Genomic DNA, 20,686 nt, shown 5'->3' with positions numbered 1-20,686 from the left:
CACGGCCAGAAGTGATTCAGACTGGATTCAAACCAGGGACTGTAGTGACACCTCTTGCACTGAGATGCAGTGCCTTTGAACATTGCGCCACTCGGGAGCCCAGACCCTTTACTTAGTACTGATTAAAGCCTCGAGTCTTCTTGGGTATGACGCTACAAGCTTGGCACACCTGTATTTGGGGAGGTTCAACCATTCTTCTCTGCAGATGCATTCAAGCTCTGTCAGGTTGGATGGGGAGCGTTGCTGCACAGCTATTTTCAGGTCTCTCCATGGGTGTTTGATCAGGTTCAAGTCCGGGCTCTGGCTGGGCCACACAAGGACATTCAGAGACTTGTCCCAAAGCCACTCCTGTATTGTCTTGGCTGTGTGCTTAGGGTCATTGTCTTGTTGGAAGGTGAACCTTCGCCAAAGTCTGAGGTCCTGAGCGCTCTGGAGCAGATTTTTATCAAGGATATCTCAGTACTTTGTTCCGTTCATCTTTCCCTCGATCCTGACTAGTCTTCCAGTCCCTGCCGCTGAAAAACATCCCCACATCATGATGCTACAACCACCATGCTTCACCGTAGGGATGGTGCCAGGTTTCCTCCAGACATGACGCTTGGCATTCATGCCAAAGAGTTCAATCTTGGTTTCATCAGACCAGAGAATCTTGTTTCTCATGGTCTGAGAGTCTTTAGATGCCTTTTGGTAAACTCCAAGTGGGCTGCCATGTGCATTTTACTGAGGAGTGGCTTCCATCTGGCCACTCTACCATAAAGGCCTGATTGGTGGAGTGCTGCAGAGATGGTTGTCCTTCTGAAAGGTTCTCCCATCTCTCCAGAGGAACTCTAGAGCTCTGTCAGAGTGACCATTGGGTTCTTGGTCACCTCCCTGACCCAGGCCCTTCTCTCCCAATTGTTCAGTTTGGTAGGAAGAGGTGATGGCTCCAAACCTCTTGGTGGTTCCAAACTTCTTCCATTTAATCTAGGGCAGGCTCCACTAGCGGAACCCCTCGACAACATTCCGCTGAAAAGCGCGCAAAATATATATATGTTTTTTTGAAATATGTAACTTTCACACATTAACAAGTCCAATACAGCAAATGAAAGATAAGCTTCTTGTTAATCTACCCATCATGTCCGATTTCAAAAAGGCTTTACAGCGAAAGCACAACATATGATTATGTTAGGTCATAGCAAGTCCCAAAAAAACACAGCCATTTTTCCAGCCAAAGATAGGAGTCACAATAAGCAGAAATATAGATAAAATGAATCACTAACCTTTGATGATCTTCATCAGATGACACTCATAGGACATCATGTTACACAATACATGTATGTTTTTTTTCCGATAATGTGCATATTTATATCCAAAAATCTCAGTTTACATTTGCGCATTGCGTGCAGTAATGTTTTGATTCCAAAACATCCAGTGATTTTGCAGAAATACTCATAATAAACATTGATAAAAGTTATTCACATAATTAAAGATAGACTTCTCGTTAATGCAACCGCTGTGTCAGATTTCAAAAAAACTTTACGGAAAAAGCATAATCTGAGAACGGCGCTCAGAACCCAAAACAGCCAAAGAAATATCCGCCATGTTGGAGTCAACAGAAGTTAGAAATAACACTATGAATATTAACTTACCTTTGATGATCTTCATCAGAAGGCACTCCCAGGAATCTCAGTTCAACAATAAATTACTGATTTGTTCCATAAAATTCCATAAAGTCCATCATTTATGTCCAAATTGCCACTTGTTGTTAGCGTGTTCAGCCCAGTAATCCATCTTCATGAGGTGCGAGCACTTCGTCCAGACAAAAACTCGAAAAGTTCCGTTACAGGTCGTAGAAACAAGTCAAACGATGTATGGAATCAATCTTTAGGATGTTTTTAACATAAATCATCAATAAGGTTCCAACCGGAAAATTTCATTGTCTGAAGAAAAGCACTGGAACGAGAGCTAACTCTGTCCTGAGCGAGCGTCACGAGCCTGAGACACTCTGCCAGACCCATGACTTATTCAGCTCCCATTCCCCCCTCCTTTATAGCAAAAGCCTGAAACACGTTTCTAAAGATGGTTGACATCTAGTGGAAGCCGTAGGAAGTGCAACTTGACTCCATAGACACTGTGTATTCGGTAGGCCAAGCTTTGAAAAACTACAAACCTCAGATTTCCCACTTCCTGGTTGGATTTTTCTCAGGTTTTTGCCTGCCATATGCGTTCTGTTATACTCACAGACATCATTCAAACAGTTTTAGAAACTTCAGAGTGTTTTCTATCAAATACTAAGAATAATATGCACATATTAGCATCTGGGACAGAGTAAGAGGCAGTTCACTCTGGGCACGCTATTCATCCAAAAGTGAAAATGCTGCCCCCTATCCCAAAAAGGTTTTAAGAATGATGGAGCCCACTGTGTTCTTGGGGACCTTCAATGCTGCATAACATTTTTCGTACCCTTCCCCAGATCTGTGTCTTGACATATTCCTGTCTTGGAGCTCTACGGAAAATTCCTTTGGCCTCATAGCTTGATTTTTACTCTGACATGCACTGTGAACTATGATACCTTATATAGACAGGTGTGTGCCTTTCCAAGTCATGTCTAATCAATTCAATTTACCACAGGTGGACTCCAATCAAGTTGTAGAAACATCTCAAGGATGATCAATGGAATCAGGATGCACCTGAGCTCAATTTTGGGTCTGAATACTTATGTAAATAAGGTATTTCTGTTTTTTTTTATTTTTAATACATTTTCAAAAGTTTCAAACAACCTGTTTTCGCTTTGTCATTATTGGGTATTGTTTCTGTAGATTGCTGAGTCATTTTTTTTATTTAATCAATTTTAGAATAAGTCTTTAACGTAACAAAATGTGGAAAAAGTCAAGGGGTCTGAATACTTTCCAAAGGCACTGAATTGCAATGCTAAACATGTAGTTTTAGATGAAACACTAATTAAGTTTGGTGGAAAAAAAGACTATGATTTTGTGCGTTGTACTTAGTCAATTGAAAATGTGGTTAGAGTTTTGAAACAACTGCCGTTTTGATGATCTGTTTTGAGTTTTGTACAAAGAGTTGTGAACATGAACCACATACTTGTGAAAATGGCACCAAAGTGATAAAAATACTTTAAATGAGTGCTCTGCTACCTGCTGCTTTGCATGCTGTTCATGTTGACCTCTTGTGCATGAACTATTTTATTTCATCAGAATCAGATCAGGGAATCAGGGACTGTTCAGGTGGTTCAGAGGGTAAACTGGACTGTATAATCAGTTGGATTTACCAAAGTGCCTGATGACATTTTCAGATCAACATTTTTTTCTATTGATATTATCAAATCTCTTCCTCTGTCATTATCAAAGAAGAGACCCTGTTTGGTTGTGTGCTGTGTGGTTTAATTCATTCTACGTTATCTGGTTGGTTGTGTGTGTTCAGTAAGTGTGAGACTTTACATCATGGCAGTTAGTGTCTGTTGGTGGTTGGCAAGGCCTCAGTCTCCCATAGTGCAACACAGTCACTGTTACGTCTCTCTTCGGAAGGCATGGACCAAAATGCAGCGTAGTAAGTGTTCATGATTCTTTATTTATCAAAACACTCAAACAAAATAACAAAGTGAAAAACGAATAGTTCTGTAAGGCAAATAAACTATACAGAAAACAACTACCCTCCCGGGTGGCGCAGTGGTTAAGGGCGCTGTACTGCAGCGCCAGCTGTGCCATCAGAGTCCCTGGGTCCGCACCCAGGCTCTGTCGTAACCGGCCGCGACCGGGAGGTCCATGGGGCGACGCACAATTGGCCTAGCGTCGCCCGGGTTAGGGAGGGCTTGGTCGGTAGGGGTGTCCTTGTCTCATCGCGCACCAGCGACTCCTGTGGCGGGCTGGGCGCAGTGTGCGCTAACCAAGGTGGCCAGGTGCACAGTGTTTCCTCCTGCGCATTGGTGCGGCTGGCTTCCGGGTTGGATGCAGGCTGCGTTAAGAAGCAGTGCGGCTTGGTTGGGTTGTGTATCGGAGGACGCATTGACTTTCAACCTTCGTCTCTCCCGAGCCCGTACGGGAGTTGTAGCGATGAGACAAGATAGTAGCTACTACAACAATTGAATACCACGAAATTGGGGAGAAAAAGGGGTAAAAGAAAAGAAAAGAAAAAAAAGAAAACAACTACCCAGAAAACACAGGTGGGGAAAAGGCTACCTAAGTATGATTCCCAATCAGAGACAGCTGCCTCTGATTGAGAACCACACTCGGCCAAAAACAAATAAATAGAAAACATAGAAATAAAGAAACTAGAATGCCCACCCTAGTCACACCCTGGCCTAACCAAAATAGAGAATAATAGCCTCTCTATGGCCAGGGCGTGACAGGGCGTGATGCGGACTCCGGACGCAAAACCTGACTCTAAAGGGGAGGGTCCGGGTGGGCATCTCTTCACGGAGGCTGGCCTAACCAAAATAGAGAATAATAGCCTCTCTATGGCCAGGGCGTGACAGGGCGTGATGCGGACTCCGGACGCAAAACCTGACTCTAAAGGGGAGGGTCCGGGTGGGCATCTCTTCACGGAGGCGACCCCCCTCTGTCCGCAGATCTCTTCGCTTTAGTGGTGCATGGACCTTCACTGGAGGAACCGAGCCGCAGATCATCGCTGGCGGAACCGAGCCGCAGATCATCGCCGGCGCAACCAGACCACCGATCATCGCCGGAGAATTCGGACTGGGGACCGTCGCTGCAGGCTCCGGACTGGGGACCGTCGCTGCAGACTCCGGATTGGGGACCGTCGCTGCAGGCTCCGGACTGGGGACCGTCGCTGCAGGCTGCGGACTGGGGACCGTCGCTGCAGGCTCCGGACTGGGGACCGTCGCTGGAGGCTTCGGACTGGGGACAGTCGCTGCAGGATCCAGACTGGGAACCGTCACTGCAGGCTCCGGGCCATGGATCATCACTGGAGGCTCCGTGCCATGGATCATCACTGCAGGCTCCGGGCCATGGATCATCACTGGAGGCTCCGTGCCATGGATCATCACTGGAGGCTTCGTGCCATGGATCATCACTGGAGGCTTCGTGCCATGGATCATCACAGGAAGCTTCATGCCATGGATCATCACTGGAGGCTTCCTGCCATGGATCATCACTGGAGGCTTCCTGCCATGGATCATCACTGGAGGCTTCCTGCCATGGATCATCACTGGAGGCTTCGAACGTGGAGCCGGAATAGGTCTCACCGGACTGGGGAGATGCACTGGAAGCCTGGTGCGTGGAGCAGCGGATACACTGGGCAGTGGAGGCGCACTGGAGGTCTCAAGCGTAGAGCTGGCACAACCCGTCCTGGCTGGATGGTTACTATCGCCTGGCAAATGCGGGGCGCTAGCACAGGACGCACTGGGCTGTGCAGACGCACTGGAGACAGTGCGTAGAGCCGGCGCATGATATCCTGGGCTGAAGAGACGCACTGGAGGCCAGGAGCGCTGAGCCAGCACCATCCGTCCTGGCTGGAAGCCCACTCTCGTCCGGCCAATGCAGGGAGCTGGAATATAGGGCACCGGGCTGTGACTGCGCACTGGAGACATGGTGCGCATCACAGCATAACACGGTGCCCGACCAGTCACACGCTCCCCACGGTAAGCACAGGGAGTTGGCTCAGGTCTCCACCCTGACTCCACCAATCTCCCTGTGTGTCTACCCAAATGTTTTTGTTTGGGGCTGCCTCTCGTGCTTGCCTCATTGCCATGACTCCTGGTATCGCCGCCGTTCCTCCCTTGCTGTTTCCGCCTGTTTCTATGGCAGCGTCTTGTCCCCTGCCATAACCTCATCCCATGTCCATGAGGTCCTCCACTCACTCTTCTCCCGGGCCCTGGATCCCTGCTCCTCCTGGCCACCCTGCTTGGTCCTTTGGTGGTGGGTAGTTCTGTCACGGCTCTCGTCAGAATGAGGATCGGACCAAAGCGCAGCGTGGTAAATTTTCATGATTCTTTATTTATCAAAACACTCAAACAAAATAACAAAGTGAAAAGCTGCCTCGCTTGGGAACCACACTCGGCCAAAAACAAAGAAATAGAAAACATAGAAATAAAGAAACTAGAATGCCCACCCTAGTCACACCCTGGCCTAAGCCTCTCTATGGCCAGGGTGTGACAGTCACTAGTAGTGTCACCTTCAACCTAGTCTCCCATATCCAGACACCATCTTTTTGTCAAATTTAAACTTACCTCCTCTCTTTGTAACTTTCCTGATTGTCTGTCCCTCTGTGTAACTGTCCTGATTGGCTGTCCCTCTGTGTAACTGTCCAAATTGGCTGTCTCTAGGGTTGGCACAATTATAGTATAATCATGGAACCGACAATTATGGACAATAATTGTGAACAAAAAACATTATTGTCATAATCATCTTAATATTCATTTTAGGAGTAGGCGGATATGCTGTAGTTGTATTCATTAGGTATGCTGTAGTGGTATTCATTAGATATGTTGTAGTTGTAATCATTAGGTATGTTGTAGTTGTAATCATTAGGTGTGTTGTAGTTGTATTCATTAGGTATGTTGTATTCATTAGGTATGCTGTAGTTGTATTCATTCGGTATGTTGTAGTTGTAATCATTAGGTGTGTTGTAGTTGTATTCATTAGGTATGTTGTATTCATTAGGTATGCTGTAGTTGTATTCATTCGGTATGTTGTAGTTGTAATCATTAGGTAAGTTGGATTTGTATTCATTAGGTATGTTGTAGTGGTATTCATTAGGTATGTTGTAGTTGTAATCATTAGGTATGTTGTAGTTGTAATCATTAGGTATGTTGTAGTTTTAATCATTAGTGATGTTGTAGTGGTATTCATTAGGCATGTTGTAGTTGTAATCATTAGGTATGTTGTAGTGGTATTCATTAGGTATGTTGTAGTGGTATTCATTAGGTATGTTGTAGTTGTAATCATTAGGTATGTTGTAGTTGTAATCATTAGGTATGTTGTAGTTGTAATCATTAGTGATGTTGTAGTGGTATTCATTAGGTATGTTGTAGTTGTAATCATTAGGTATGTTGTAGTTGTAATCATTAGTGATGTTGTAGTGGTATTCATTAGGTATGTTGTAGTGGTATTCATTAGGTATGTTGTAGTGGTATTCATTAGGTATGTTGTAGTGGTATTCATTAGGTATGTTGTAGTTGTAATCATTAGGTATGTTGTAGTTGTAATCATTAGGTATGTTGTAGTTTTAATCATTAGTGATGTTGTAGTGGTATTTATTAGGTATGTTGTAGTGGTATTCATTAGGTATGTTGTAGTGGTATTCATTAGGTATGTTGTAGTGGTATTCATTAGGTATGTTGTAGTTGTAATCATTAGGTATGTTGTAGTTGTAATCATTAGGTATGTTGTAGTTGTAATCATTAGTGATGTTGTAGTGGTATTCATTAGGTATGTTGTAGTGGTATTCATTAGGTATGTTGTAGTGGTATTCATTAGGTATGTTGTAGTGGTATTCATTAGGTATGTTGTAGTTGTAATCATTAGGTATGTTGTAGTTGTAATCATTAGGTATGTTGTAGTTGTAATCATTAGGTATGTTGTAGTTGTATAATCATTAGGTATGTTGTAGTTTTAATCATTAGTGATGTTGAAGTGGTATTTATTAGGTATGTTGTAGTGGTATTCATTAGGTATGTTGTAGTTGTATTCATTAGGTATGCTGTAGTTTTAATCATTAGTGATGTTGTAGTGGTATTTATTAGGTATGTTGTAGTGGTATTCATTAGGTATGTTGTAGTTGTATTCATTAGGTATGCTGTAGTGGTAATCATTAGGTATGTTGTAGTTGTAATCATTAGGTATGTTGTAGTTGTAATCATTAGGTATGTTGTAGTGGTATTCATTAGGTATGTTGTAGTTGTAATCATTAGGTATGTTGTAGTGGTATTCATTAGGTATGTTGTAGTTGTAATCATTAGGTATGTTGTAGTTGTAATCATTAGGTATGTTGTAGTTTTAATCATTAGTGATGTTGTAGTGGTATTCATTAGGTATTCATTAGGTATGTTGTGTTTGTATTCATTAGGTATGTTGTAGTTGTTTTCATTAGGTATGTTGTAGTTGCTTTCATTAGGTATGTTGTAGTTGTTTTCATTAGGTATGTTGTAGTTTTAATCATTAGTGATGTTGTAGTGGTATTCATTAGGTATTCATTAGGTATGTTGTGTTTGTATTCATTAGGTATGTTGTAGTTGTTTTCATTAGGTATGTTGTAGTTGCTTTCATTAGGTATGTTGTAGTTGTTTTCATTAGGTATGTTGTAGTTGTATTCATTAGTGATGTTGTAGCTCATTTCCAAATATGCATTATGATGCGTTACCAGCTTAAAACATTTTTAAACAAAAATGACAATTATTATAATAACCGAGGCTATTTGCGTGGTAAATAATTGTTTCCCAAACGTCCATAATCATCACAGCCCTAGCTGTTTCTTTGTGTTGTTATCTTGATTGGCTGTCTGTCTGCAGGGACTTCCTGCCCCGAGGCTCTGGGATCGTCACCCGCAGGCCCCTTGTCCTGCAGCTCATCAGTGCCAATGCAGGTAACACACGCGCTCGCACACACACTCATGCACGCACGCACGCATGCTTGCACGCACGTACACACACACACACACACACACACACACACACACAGACACACACACACATACCTATCTGCATCTTTCTTCACAGAATGGGCAGAGTTCTTACACTGCAAAGGGAAGAAATTCACTGACTTCGATGAGGTTCGCCAGGAGATTGAGGCGGAGACTGACCGCATTACTGGGGCCAATAAGGGCATATCTCCCGTCCCCATCAACCTGCGCGTCTACTCCCCACATGGTACACATACCTAAACCCTCATCCACCCTCTTTCTCTCTCTTACTCTCTCTCCCTCTCCCTCCCCCTCTTTTATCTCTCTCTCTCCCTCTCATATATATCTCTGTGCTCTCCTTCCCTACTGTGTGTTCATTAATATTCACTATAAGATGTGTCCTCCTCTCTCCTTTCCCCCCTGCCTGCAGTGCTGAACCTGACCCTGATTGACCTGCCAGGCATCACCAAGGTGCCCGTGGGGGACCAGCCAGTGGACATTGAGCAGCAGATCAGAGACATGATCATGCAGTTCATCTGCAGGGAAAGCTGTCTCATCCTGGCTGTCACTCCGGCCAACTCTGACCTGGCCAACTCAGACGCCCTCAAACTGGCCAAAGACGTTGACCCCCAGGGTAAGATTGATCATATTGCTATATCACATTTTGGGGTTAGCTGATATTTTAAACACCTATCCAGACGTTGAGAGATCTCGCAGGCATCTGCAATGAAGTCAGCGATGAACGTGGTCTCTGTGTTGTGACTGACTTCTGCCTTTGCCCCTTACCCTTTAACCTCTGACACCAGGCCAGCGGACCATAGGAGTGATCACCAAGCTGGATCTGATGGATGAGGGAACAGACGCCAGGGAAGTCCTGGAGAACAAGCTGCTGCCCCTAAGGAGAGGTGGGACATCTCTTTCTCTCTGTCTCTTACTCGCTGTTTCTCTGTCTTCCTACCAATCTCTCTCTTTCTTTGTCCCTCTTTCTCCATCTCTATGTCCACCGATCTACTTCAGTCATCTTTGGTATCAGCTTTTCTGTTCTATCCTTAGCACTCGCCTTCCATTTTGGTCCCATTTTATTGTATCACAGTCATGTCTTTTCCATCATCCCGTCTGTCTGTGTGTGTTGCCAGGTTATATTAGAGTGGTTTCACACTGCCCATCTGTGTGTTGCCAGGTTATTTTAGAGTGGTTTCACACTGCCCATCTGTGTGTGTTGCCAGGATGGATTAGAGTGGTTTCACACTGCCCATCTGTGTGTTGCCAGGTTATATTAGAGTGGTTTCACACTGCCCATCTGTGTGTTGCCAGGTTATATTGGAGTGGTTTCACACTGCCCATCTGTGTGTTGCCAGGTTATATTGGAGTGGTTTCACACTGCCCATCTGTGTGTGTTGCCAGGTTATATTGGAGTGGTTTCACATTGCCCATCTGTGTGTGTTGCCAGGTTATAGTGGAGTGGTTTCACACTGCCCATCTGTGTGTGTTGCCAGGTTATATTGGAGTGGTTTCACACTGCCCATCTGTGTGTGTTGCCAGGTTATATTGGAGTGGTTTCACACTGCCATCTGTGTGTGTTGCCAGGTTATATTGGAGTGGTTTCACACTGCCCATCTGTGTGTGTTGCCAGGTTATATTGGAGTGGTTTCACACTGCCCATCTGTGTGTGTTGCCAGGTTATATTGGAGTGGTTTCACACTGCCATCTGTGTGTGTTGCCAGGTTATATTGGAGTGGTTTCACACTGCCATCTGTGTGTGTTACCAGGTTATATTGGAGTGGTTTCATACTGCCCATCTGTGTGTGTTGCCAGGTTATATTGGAGTGGTTTCACACTGCCCATCTGTGTGTGTTGCCAGGTTATAGTGGAGTGGTTTCACACTGCCCATCTGTGTGTGTTGCCAGGTTATATTGGAGTGGTTTCACACTGCCCATCTGTGTGTGTTGCCAGGTTATATTGGAGTGGTTTCACACTGCCCATCTGTGTGTGTTGCCAGGTTATATTGGAGTGGTTTCACACTGCCCACCTGTGTGTGTTGCCAGGTTATATTGGAGTGGTTTCTCACTGCCCATCTCTGTGTGTTGCCAGGTTATATTGGAGTGGTGAACCGCAGTCAGAAGGACATTGATGGAAAGAAGGACATCAAGATGGCTATGGCTGCTGAGAGGAAGTTCTTCCTCACTCACCCGGCCTACAGACACATGGCCGAAAAGATGGGCACCCCGTGCCTACAGAAAGTCCTCAACCAGGTAGGCTAACCAACAGACTGCAGACTGACCAGGTTATGAACCGTAACTGAGTCTCTCCTACAGGTTATTACATCCTTGCTAATCATCCTAAAGCCCAGCATAATAGGCTTGCTTAGCGACATTATATTTAGGGTACTTTTTGTGTTGTGTTGTCATAGCAATTGACCAACCACATCCGCGACACGCTGCCGGCGTTCCGTAGCAAGCTGCAGACCCAGCTTCTGTCTCTGGATAAGGAGGCCGAGGAGTACCGGGGATACCGCCCTGATGACCCGGGACGTAAGACCAAGCAACTGCTGCAGTGAGTTCCACACTCACAATCAGGGTTTGGGTCAATTGCGTTTTGATTCAGTATAGTCAGTAAATCAACTGTAATTCCAATTTAAATTGTGTGTGTAGGATGGTGCAGCAGTTCTCCGTGGACTTTGAGAAGCGCATCGAGGGCTCTGGGGACCAGGTGGATACTGTAGAGCTCTCTGGTGGAGCCAAGATCAACCGTATCTTCCACGAGAGATTCCCTTTCGAACTGGTCAAGGTTAGATAGCTGGCGGATGCATATCTTGTTTCCTGGGGTGCTAGGCTGAAAAACAGTCTCTCAATCTCAATCTCTCTTTCTCTCTCTTTCTCTCTCTCTCAGATGGAATGTGATGACAAGGAGATGCGGCGGGAGATCAGCTACGCCATCAAGAACATTCACGGTATCAGGTGGGTGTTTATTTTATATTATTACTGTTTACCACTCTCATACCACCTCCACCTCTCATTCTCAAATCAAATCAAAGTTTATTTGTCACGTGCGCCGAATACAACGGGTGTAGACATTACAGTGAAATGCTTACTTACTGGCTCTAACCAATAGTGCAAAAAAAGGTATCAGGTGAACAATAGGTAAGTAAAGAAATAAAAACAACAGTAAAAAACCTGTGAAAAATAACAGTAGCGAGACTATAAAAGTAGCGAGGCTATAAAAGTAGCGAGGCTACATACAGACACCACCCAGATCGAGGGAGATTATCAGTGGTCTTGCATGTCTTCCATTTCCTAATAATTGCTCCCACAGTTGATTTCTTCAAACCAAGCTGCTTACCTATTGCAGATGCAGTCTTCCCAGCCTGGTGCAGGTCTACAATTTTGTTTCTGGTGTCCTTTGACAGCTCTTTGGTCTTGGCCATAGTGGAGTTTGGAGTGTGACTGTTTGAGGTTGTGGACAGGTGTCTTTTATACTGATAACAAGTTCAAACAGGTGCCATTAATACAGGTAACGAGTGGAGGACAGAGGTGCCTCTTAAAGAAGAAGTTACAGGTCTGTGAGAGCCAGAAATCTTGCTTGTTTGTAGGTGACCAAATACTTATTTTCCACCATAATTTGCAAATAAATTCATTAAAAATCCTACAATGTGATTTTCTGAATTTTCTTTTCTCATTTTGTCTGTCATAGTTGAAGTGTACCTATGATGAAAATTACAGGCCTCTCATCTTTTTAAGTGGGAGAACTTGCACAATTGGTGGCTGACTAAATACTTTTGTACTTTTTTAACTGTATAGTTAAAGTGACTATGCATAGAAGGTAAACAGAGAGTAGCAGCAGCGTAAAAGAGGGGCTGGGGGGGGGGGGGGGGGGGGGGGTGGCGGGACACAATGCATATAGTCCGGGTAGCCATTTCATCAACTGTTCAGGAGTCTTATGGCTTGGGGGTAAAAACTGTTGAGAAGCCTTTTTGTCCTAGACTTGGCACACCGGTACCGCTTGCCATGTGGTAGTAGAGAGAACAGTCTATGACTGGGGTGGCTGGGGTCTTTGACAATTTTTAGGGCCTTCCTCTGACACTGCCTGGTGTAGAGGTCCTGGATGGCAGGCAGCTTGGCCCCAGTGATGTTCTGGGCCGTACGCACTACCCTCTATGGTGCCTTGCAGTCGGAGGCCGGGCAATTGCCATACCGGGCAGTGATGCAACCAGTCAGGATGCTCTCGATGTTGCAGCTGTTGAACCTTTTGAGGATCTCAGGACCCATGCCAAGTCTTTTTAGTTTCCTGAGGGGGAATAGGCTTTGTCGTGCCCTCTTCACGACTGTCTTGGTGTGTTTGGACCATTCCAGTTTGTTGGTGATGTGGACACCAAGGAACTTTAAGCTCTCAACCTGCTCCACTACAGCCCCGTCGATGAGAATGGGGGCGTGCTCAGTCTTCCTTTTCATGTAGTCGACAATCATCTCCATAGTCTTGGTTACTTTGAGGGATAGGTTGTTATTCTGGCACCACCCGGCCAGGTCTCTGACCTCCTCCCTATAGGCTGTCTCGTCGTTGTCGGTGATCAGGCATACCACTGTTGTATCATCAGCAAACTTTATGATGGTATTGGAGTCGTGCCTTGCCATGCAGTCGTGGGTGAATAGGGAGTACAGGAGGGGACTGAGCACGCACACCTGGGGGGCTCCAGTGTTCAGGATCAGCGTGGCAGATGTGTTGCTACCTACTCTCACCACCTGGGGGCGGTCTGTCAGGGAGTCCAGGATCCAGTTGCAGAGGGAGGTGTTTTGTCCCAGGATCCTTAGCTTGGCTTAGCTCCTATCCTCTTTTTCTTCCCACACACATTTGCTTTATTGACTGTTTTATTTTCTCTCTCTTTTCTCTCTCTCTCTCTCTCTCTCTCTCTCTTTCTCTCTCTCTTTCTGTTTCTCTCTCTCTCTCTGTGCGCTGCAGGACTGGCCTGTTCACTCCAGACATGGCATTTGAGGCCATCGTGAAGAAGCAGATAGTGAAGATCAAGGAGCCGTGTATCAAGTGTGTGGACATGGTCATTCAGGAGCTGATCAACACCGTGCGCCAGTGTACTAACAAGGTAACCTTTTAGTTTAGTCAATCCTCATTATGATGTACGCTGTCATTCCTTTCAAAAACATATTTTAAATTATATTATTTCCTAGGATGCACTGTAACAGGTTGCGTGGTGGGTTATCTGTGTATGTGTGTGTGTGTGTTTTCAGCTGGATTGCTTCCCCAGACTGCGTGAGGAAACCGAGAGAATTGTGACCTCACACATCAGAGACAGAGAGAGTAGGGCCAAGGACCAGGTAATACATACGTCTCTCTCTCTCTCTCTCTCTCTCTCTCTCTCTCTCTCTCTCTCTCACACACACACACACACACACACACACACACACACACACACACACACACAGTACAAATTCACATGATTATAGTATAATTATTGACCCAGGGGCTGGTAATACTACACTGTAATTGCCTGCATGTATTGTTGACCATATCTTTCTGTCTCCAATTTCAGGTGTTGCTGCTGATCGATGTCCAGCTCTCATACATCAACACTAACCATGAGGACTTCATAGGCTTTGCTAAGTAAATGACTGACTAGGCCTGCCTTTAATGGCCTGCTGTTTTCATTACATCATGGAGATGGGGGTAGGGGTGTGAGCGTTCGAAACGGATACTGAATACCTGCAGACAATACTTTAACAGACCTCTCCCTCTCTTGTCTGCTTCCCTTTCTCCTGTGCTAACCTCCTATCTCTCTCTCTGTCTCTCTGCTGTCTCTATCTGTCTCTCTCTATTTCTTTGCTGTCGCTCTGCTGTCTCTTTCTGTCTCACTGCTGTGTCTTTCTGTCTCTCTGCTGTCTCTCTGCTGTGTCTTTCTGTCTCTCTGCTGTATCTCTGCTGTGTCTTTCTGTCTCTCTGCTGTCTCTCTGCTGTGTCTTTCTGTCTCTTTGCCGTCTCTCTGCTGTGTCTTTCTGTCTCTCTGCTGTCTCTCTGCTGTGTCTTTCTGTCTCTGCTGTGTCTTTCTGTCTCTCTGCTGTCTCTCTGCTGTGTCTTTCTGTCTCTCTGCTGTCTCTCTGATGAGTCTTTCTGTCTCTCTGCTGTGTCTTTCTGTCTCTCTGCTGTCTCTCTGTCTCTCTGCTGTGTCTTTCTGTCTCTCTGCTGTGTCTTTCTGTCTCTGCTGTCTCTCTGCTGTGTCTTTCTGTCTCTCTGCTGTGTCTTTCTGTCTCTCTGCTGTCTCTGCTGTGTCTTTCTGTCTCTCTGCTGTCTCTCTGCTGCATCTCTCTGTCTTCTGCTATTTCTCACTCTCTCTTTGCTGTTTCTCTGTTGTCTCTCTCTGTCTCTCTTTGTTTCTCTGCTGTCTCTCTGCTGTCTTTCTGCTGTCTCTCTTTCTCGCTGTCTCTCCTCCATAGTGCACAGCAGAGCAGCAAGCAGAGCAGCAAGCAGAGTAATGCTGCAAGCCAGGTCAGCCAGGTGAGACATAGAGGAGGATCTGAACCACACACACACACACACACACACACACACACACACACACACACACACACACACACACACACACACACACACACACACACACACACACACACACACGCACTTGGGCAAAAGGTCAAGGGTGCCCTGGCTCACACAGTGGGGTGCATGCCATAGAGGAGGAAACAGGACCATAGAGGAGGAAACAGGACCATAGAGGAGGAAACAGGCCATAGAGGAGGAAACAGGCCCTAGAGGAGGAAACAGGACCATAGAGGAGGAAACAGACCATAGAGGAGGAAACAGGACCATAGAGGAGGAAACAGGACCATAGAGGAGGAAACAGGACCATAGAGGAGGAAACAGGACCATAGAGGAGGAAACAGGACCATAGAGGAGGAAACAGGACCATAGAGGAGGAAACAGGCCATAGAGGAGGAAACAGGCCCTAGAGGAGGAAACAGGACCATAGAGGAGGAAACAGACCATAGAGGAGGAAACAGGACCATAGAGGAGGAAACAGGACCATAGAGGAGGAAACAGGACCATAGAGGAGGAAACAGGACCATAGAGAAGGAAACAGGCCATAGAGGAGGAAACAGTTAGAAGTGAACCACTTCTATATCATCAAGGTGCCCCCATGCATTTCATCCCAAGCCCTTAGTGAGAATCTGAGCTGCCCTGTTTTGGGTGTGTGGTCTGGTTGGTGAGTATTACTTGTTGGGGTTAGGGTTGGGCTATGCCTGCTGCCTGCTTTAGCGGTAGCTAATGGGGATCCTAATAAAATAAAATAAAACATTTAAAAATACTTACTCTACTGCTCATTGAGTGTGGCTCCCTCTTGTGGCCACTTTGAGTGTGCTGCTGTTTATAGCTTTTTCCACTTCTCAAGGTATGCTGACTTGAACCCACTCAACTGCTATGGCAAATACATATGTCAAGTACTTTTAAATACTTGATCTGTGTTGATTTAGTTTGCCTGCTGTACAATGGAACCAATGGAATAGTCCCAAAAGTACAAACTCCAAGCTAAATCAACCACAACTAAAGTATTAGAATGTATTTGCCTTGATGTATTTGAGCCAGGTCTGGCAGGTTCCAGTCGTGAGGTTGTATCCAGACGTGGTACCCACGTAATGTGGTGCCCCAGGTGTTTTAACGGCCCACTTCCTTCCTGTTTCAGGCCTCCTCTCCTCCCGCCTCAGGCCTGATTGTAAGAGCAACAGTTTACATTATGACACTCCCTCATCCCTTTGACCACAGGGGGTTACCTTTCACAATCAGCCTCCCAATACAAATGGTGTTGTAAAAATCTTTGATTCGTGCAAACAACTGAACAAAATCAAGACTTTAGAAATGAACTGTTTGGGTAACCCCCTTAGTGGTTCTATGCCATCTGAGACACCTAACTTAATATTCACTCAATCCTTGGGCTTGTTGTGCCTGCTGGTTAACACACCTAACACAATGGACACTGATGTAGCACTAATGCTATAATGCTAATATTGTGTGTTTTGGGGATGTAATGAAGCACTAATAACCCAACAGCCACTTCTTAACACTGTGACACAGACCTGTGTTTGTGACTGTCACCCTAGTGCCTTGTTGTGCCAGGAGACTGTCACCGAACGGAACTCAGTCACATGTTGTGGTCTGGTTGAGTCACAAAGATACACACTGACACAATCGATTAACTTTGAGTTCTCACACAACACACTTTCTCATTGCATTTTATTATTCATACATCATATCTGTGCAAAAATTGGTTTGGTTATGTATAGTAGCCTAGCAAGCCAGGTTTGGTTATGTATAGTAGCCTAGCAAGCCAGGTTTGGTTATGTATAGTAGCCTAGCAAGCCAGGTTTGGTTACGTATAGTAGCCTAGCAAGCCAGGTTTGGTTACGTATAGTAGCCTAGCAAGCCAGGTTTGGTTACGTATAGTAGCCTAGCAAGCCAGGATTGGTTATGTATAGTAGCCTAGCAAGCCAGGTTTGGTTACGTATAGTAGCCTAGCAAGCCAGGTTTGGTTACGTATAGTAGCCTAGCAAGCCAGGTTTGGTTACGTATAGTAGCCTAGCAAGCCAGGATTGGTTATGTATAGTAGCCTAGCAAGCCAGGTTTGGTTACATATAGTAGCCTAGCAAGCCAGGTTTGGTTACATATAGTAGCCTAGCAAGCCAGGTTTGGTTATGTATAGTAGCCTAGCAAGCCATGTTTGGTTACGTATAGTAGCCTAGCAAGCCAGGATTGGTTATGTATAGTAGCCTAGCAAGCCAGGTTTGGTTACATATAGTAGCCTAGCAAGCCAGGTTTGGTTATGTATAGTAGCCTAGCAAGCCAGGTTTGGTTACGTATAGTAGCCTAGCAAGCCAGGATTGGTTATGTATAGTAGCCTAGCAAGCCAGGTTTGGTTATGTATAGTAGCCTAGCAAGCCAGGTTTGGTTACGTATAGTAGCCTAGCAAGCCAGGTTTGGTTACGTATAGTAGCCTAGCAAGCCAGGTTTGGTTACGTATAGTAGCCTAGCAAGCCAGGTTTGGTTATGTATAGTAGCCTAGCAAGCCAGGTTTGGTTATGTATAGTAGCCTAGCAAGCCAGGTTTGGTTACGTATAGTAGCCTAGCAAGCCAGGATTGGTTATGTATAGTAGCCTAGCAAGCCAGGTTTGGTTACGTATAGTAGCCTAGCAAGCCAGGTTTAGTTACATATAGTAGCCTAGCAAGCCATGTTTGGTTACGTATAGTAGCCTAGCAAGCCAGGATTGGTTAGGTATAGTAGCCTGGCAAGCCAGGTTTGGTTACGTATAGTAGCCTAGCAAGCCATGTTTGGTTACGTATAGTAGCCTAGCAAGCCAGGATTGGTTATGTATAGTAGCCTAGCAAGCCAGGTTTGGTTATGTATAGTAGCCTAGCAAGCCAGGTTTGGTTACGTATAGTAGCCTAGCAAGCCAGGATTGGTTACGTATAGTAGCCTAGCAAGCCAGGATTGGTTATGTATAGTAGCCTAGCAAGCCAGGATTGGTTATGTATAGTAGCCTAGCAAGCCAGGTTTGGTTACGAATAGTAGCCTAGCAAGCCAGGATTGGTTATGTATAGTAGCCTAGCAAGCCAGGTTTGGTTATGTATAGTAGCCTAGCAAGCCAGGTTTGGTTGTGTATAGTAGCCTAGCAAGCCAGGTTTGGTTACGTATAGTAGCCTAGCAAGCCAGGATTGGTTATGTATAGTAGCCTAGCAAGCCAGGTTTGGTTACGTATAGTAGCCTAGCAAGCCAGGATTGGTTATGTATAGTAGCCTAGCAAGCCAGGTTTGGTTACATATAGTAGCCTAGAAAGCCAGGTTTAGTTACATATAGTAGCCTAGAAAGCCAGGTTTGGTTACATATAGTAGCCTAGAAAGCCAGGTTTAGTTACATATAGTAGCCTAGCAAGCCAGGTTTGGTTACGTATAGTAGCCTAGCAAGCCAGGATTGGTTATGTATAGTAGCCTAGCAAGCCAGGTTTGGTTATGTATAGTAGCCTAGCAAGCCAGGTTTGGTTACGTATAGTAGCCTAGCAAGCCAGGTTTGGTTACGTATAGTAGCCTAGCAAGCCAGGTTTGGTTATATATAGTAGCCTAGCAAGCCAGGATTGGTTATAGTAGCCTAGAAAGCCAGGTTTAGTTACGTATAGTAGCCTAGCAAGCCAGGTTTGGTTACGTATAGTAGCCTAGCAAGCCAGGATTGGTTACGTATAGTAGCCTAGCAAGCCAGGATTGGTTATGTATAGTAGCCTAGCAAGCCATGTTTGGTTACGTATAGTAGCCTAGCAAGCCAGGTTTAGTAACATATAGTAGCCTAGCAAGCCAGGTTTGGTTATGTATAGTAGCCTAGCAAGCCAGGTTTGGTTACGTATAGTAGCCTAGCAAGCCAGGATTGGTTATGTATAGTAGCCTAGCAAGCCAGGTTTGGTTATGTATAGTAGCCTAGCAAGCCAGGTTTGGTTACGTATAGTAGCCTAGCAAGCCAGGTTTGGTTACGTATAGTAGCCTAGCAAGCCAGGTTTGGTTATATATAGTAGCCTAGCAAGCCAGGATTGGTTATGTATAGTAGCCTAGCAAGCCATGTTTGGTTACGTATAGTAGCCTAGCAAGCCAGGTTTGGTTACATATAGTAGTCTAGCAAGCCAGGTTTGACAGAATGTGTAATCAGTGGAGGATGGGTACAGTAGGTTTAGCGTCTGTGTTGACCTGACAACTGTACAGTGCCTTTAAACCTGTCAGAACACCCACCACCACTATGGCCCCATTTCTTAATCCCTGTTCTCTAACCTCTGACCTCTGCTGCCTACCCTCTCTACAGGTCATCCGTAAGGGCTGGCTAACCATCAACAACATCAGCATCATTAAAGGTGGGGCCAAGGAGTACTGGTTTGTCCTGACCGCTGAGAGCCTGTCCTGGTTTAAGGATGATGAGGTGAGTTAGTCAACCCTCTTCAGGGTGGGTTAGTACGGTAGTCAAACACAGTAAGTTTGATGCAGTTTATGGCTAGATTTCTGGTGTTGGTGGATTGGAACATAATTTCTGGTTAATGTCTGGCAGAAGGGAGGACAGGGTAAACAAATGGTAGAATATTCCACTGTCATAAGAGTCTTTTGTTTGATATATCTGTAGAGGACATTTTATAAATCATACCTTCTGACTACTCACTGAATCACAACTCAACGGTGGTTCCCCATTGGCTCTTCAGTGGGGTTTCCCCTCCCCTTGAGATGCAGGGTGCTCCTTGATTGACTGAATGTTGCGTTCATCATAGCTTGGTGGGCTGGTGTCTGTCTGCCTGTCTGTGCCTGCTGTACAGGTTCCAGGAAGTTCTGCACAGCAAGTGTAGACAGGCAGACACACGGCAACTCCCGGAGTCAGCCAATCCATGCACTGGTCAGCAGATGACATCCATAGGTCATAGAAAGAGAGAGCGGGAAGAGGATATAAAATATTTTTGAGTCCTGTCCATTGAATATGGCTGTGTATTGACCACATTCTGAACATAGAGAGGATTAAACTATGTGGACTGTTTGTGACCCTATCAGCTGTCTCGCCCACTTTGTCTGTCTTTAAGTTTCCCCATCTTTTCTTTCTGTCTCTCTTTCTCTCTCTCCACCTCTCCTCTCTCACTCCATTGGGAGTTAAGGAATTTGGTTTTCTTTTGCACAATTGGAACAATCCCAAATCAAACCACTGGTCACACATACTCACACACATTATACAAACACACACATTTACACAAAAATGGTAATGTGTTGGCTTTATAAGGCATTATTTGATTATTAATAGGTATAGACATTAACTTGGTGGATCGTAGACATTCTCATGTTGCATTGACTCTCAAGCAGTTCTGACATTCAACCAAGCATTTCTTTACTTTCCTTGTGCGTTTTACTGTATATTTATTCCACACACACACACACACACACACACACACACACACACACACACACACACACACACAAACACACTTGATTAGACACACACACACTCTCTAGCTCTGCCCCCCCCACCCCCCTCCCCCCTCCCCCGCCTCTTTCTTGGTGCAGTTGGCAGTTTCTCTGGAACAGCACACATTCTTGGCAAGTTTTTAATCCA

At 45.2% G+C, this 20,686-nt stretch overlaps 1 protein-coding gene and 1 long non-coding RNA gene across 3 annotated transcripts in view; both read left to right on the top strand.

Annotated features, from left to right (window-relative positions):
• Window positions 1-20,686, top strand: part of LOC110530525 (dynamin-3) — a 49,460-nt gene that overhangs the window by 12,479 nt on the left and 16,295 nt on the right. For both annotated transcript variants that reach the window (XM_036986181.1, XM_036986182.1), the window contains exons 3-15: window positions 8,465-8,538; window positions 8,672-8,821; window positions 9,005-9,208; window positions 9,381-9,479; window positions 10,666-10,826; window positions 10,985-11,127; window positions 11,226-11,361; window positions 11,464-11,531; window positions 13,528-13,666; window positions 13,812-13,898; window positions 14,114-14,184; window positions 15,012-15,072; window positions 19,406-19,519. In XM_036986181.1, the coding sequence (XP_036842076.1) occupies window positions 8,465-8,538; window positions 8,672-8,821; window positions 9,005-9,208; window positions 9,381-9,479; window positions 10,666-10,826; window positions 10,985-11,127; window positions 11,226-11,361; window positions 11,464-11,531; window positions 13,528-13,666; window positions 13,812-13,898; window positions 14,114-14,184; window positions 15,012-15,072; window positions 19,406-19,519 (1,507 nt within the window). The remainder of the gene's footprint in view (window positions 1-8,464; window positions 8,539-8,671; window positions 8,822-9,004; window positions 9,209-9,380; window positions 9,480-10,665; window positions 10,827-10,984; window positions 11,128-11,225; window positions 11,362-11,463; window positions 11,532-13,527; window positions 13,667-13,811; window positions 13,899-14,113; window positions 14,185-15,011; window positions 15,073-19,405; window positions 19,520-20,686) is intronic.
• On the top strand, window positions 16,330-19,367 carry LOC118965550. Its single transcript, XR_005052948.1, has 2 exons — window positions 16,330-18,117; window positions 18,502-19,367. It is a non-coding gene; the product is annotated as an uncharacterized LOC118965550 (long non-coding RNA).

This window comes from Oncorhynchus mykiss, chromosome 8 (genome assembly GCF_013265735.2).
Source record: "Oncorhynchus mykiss isolate Arlee chromosome 8, USDA_OmykA_1.1, whole genome shotgun sequence".
NCBI classification, from domain to species: Eukaryota; Metazoa; Chordata; class Actinopteri; order Salmoniformes; family Salmonidae; genus Oncorhynchus; species Oncorhynchus mykiss.
Note: the sequence above shows the minus strand (reverse complement) of the source record. Positions and strands in the feature narration are given on the sequence as shown.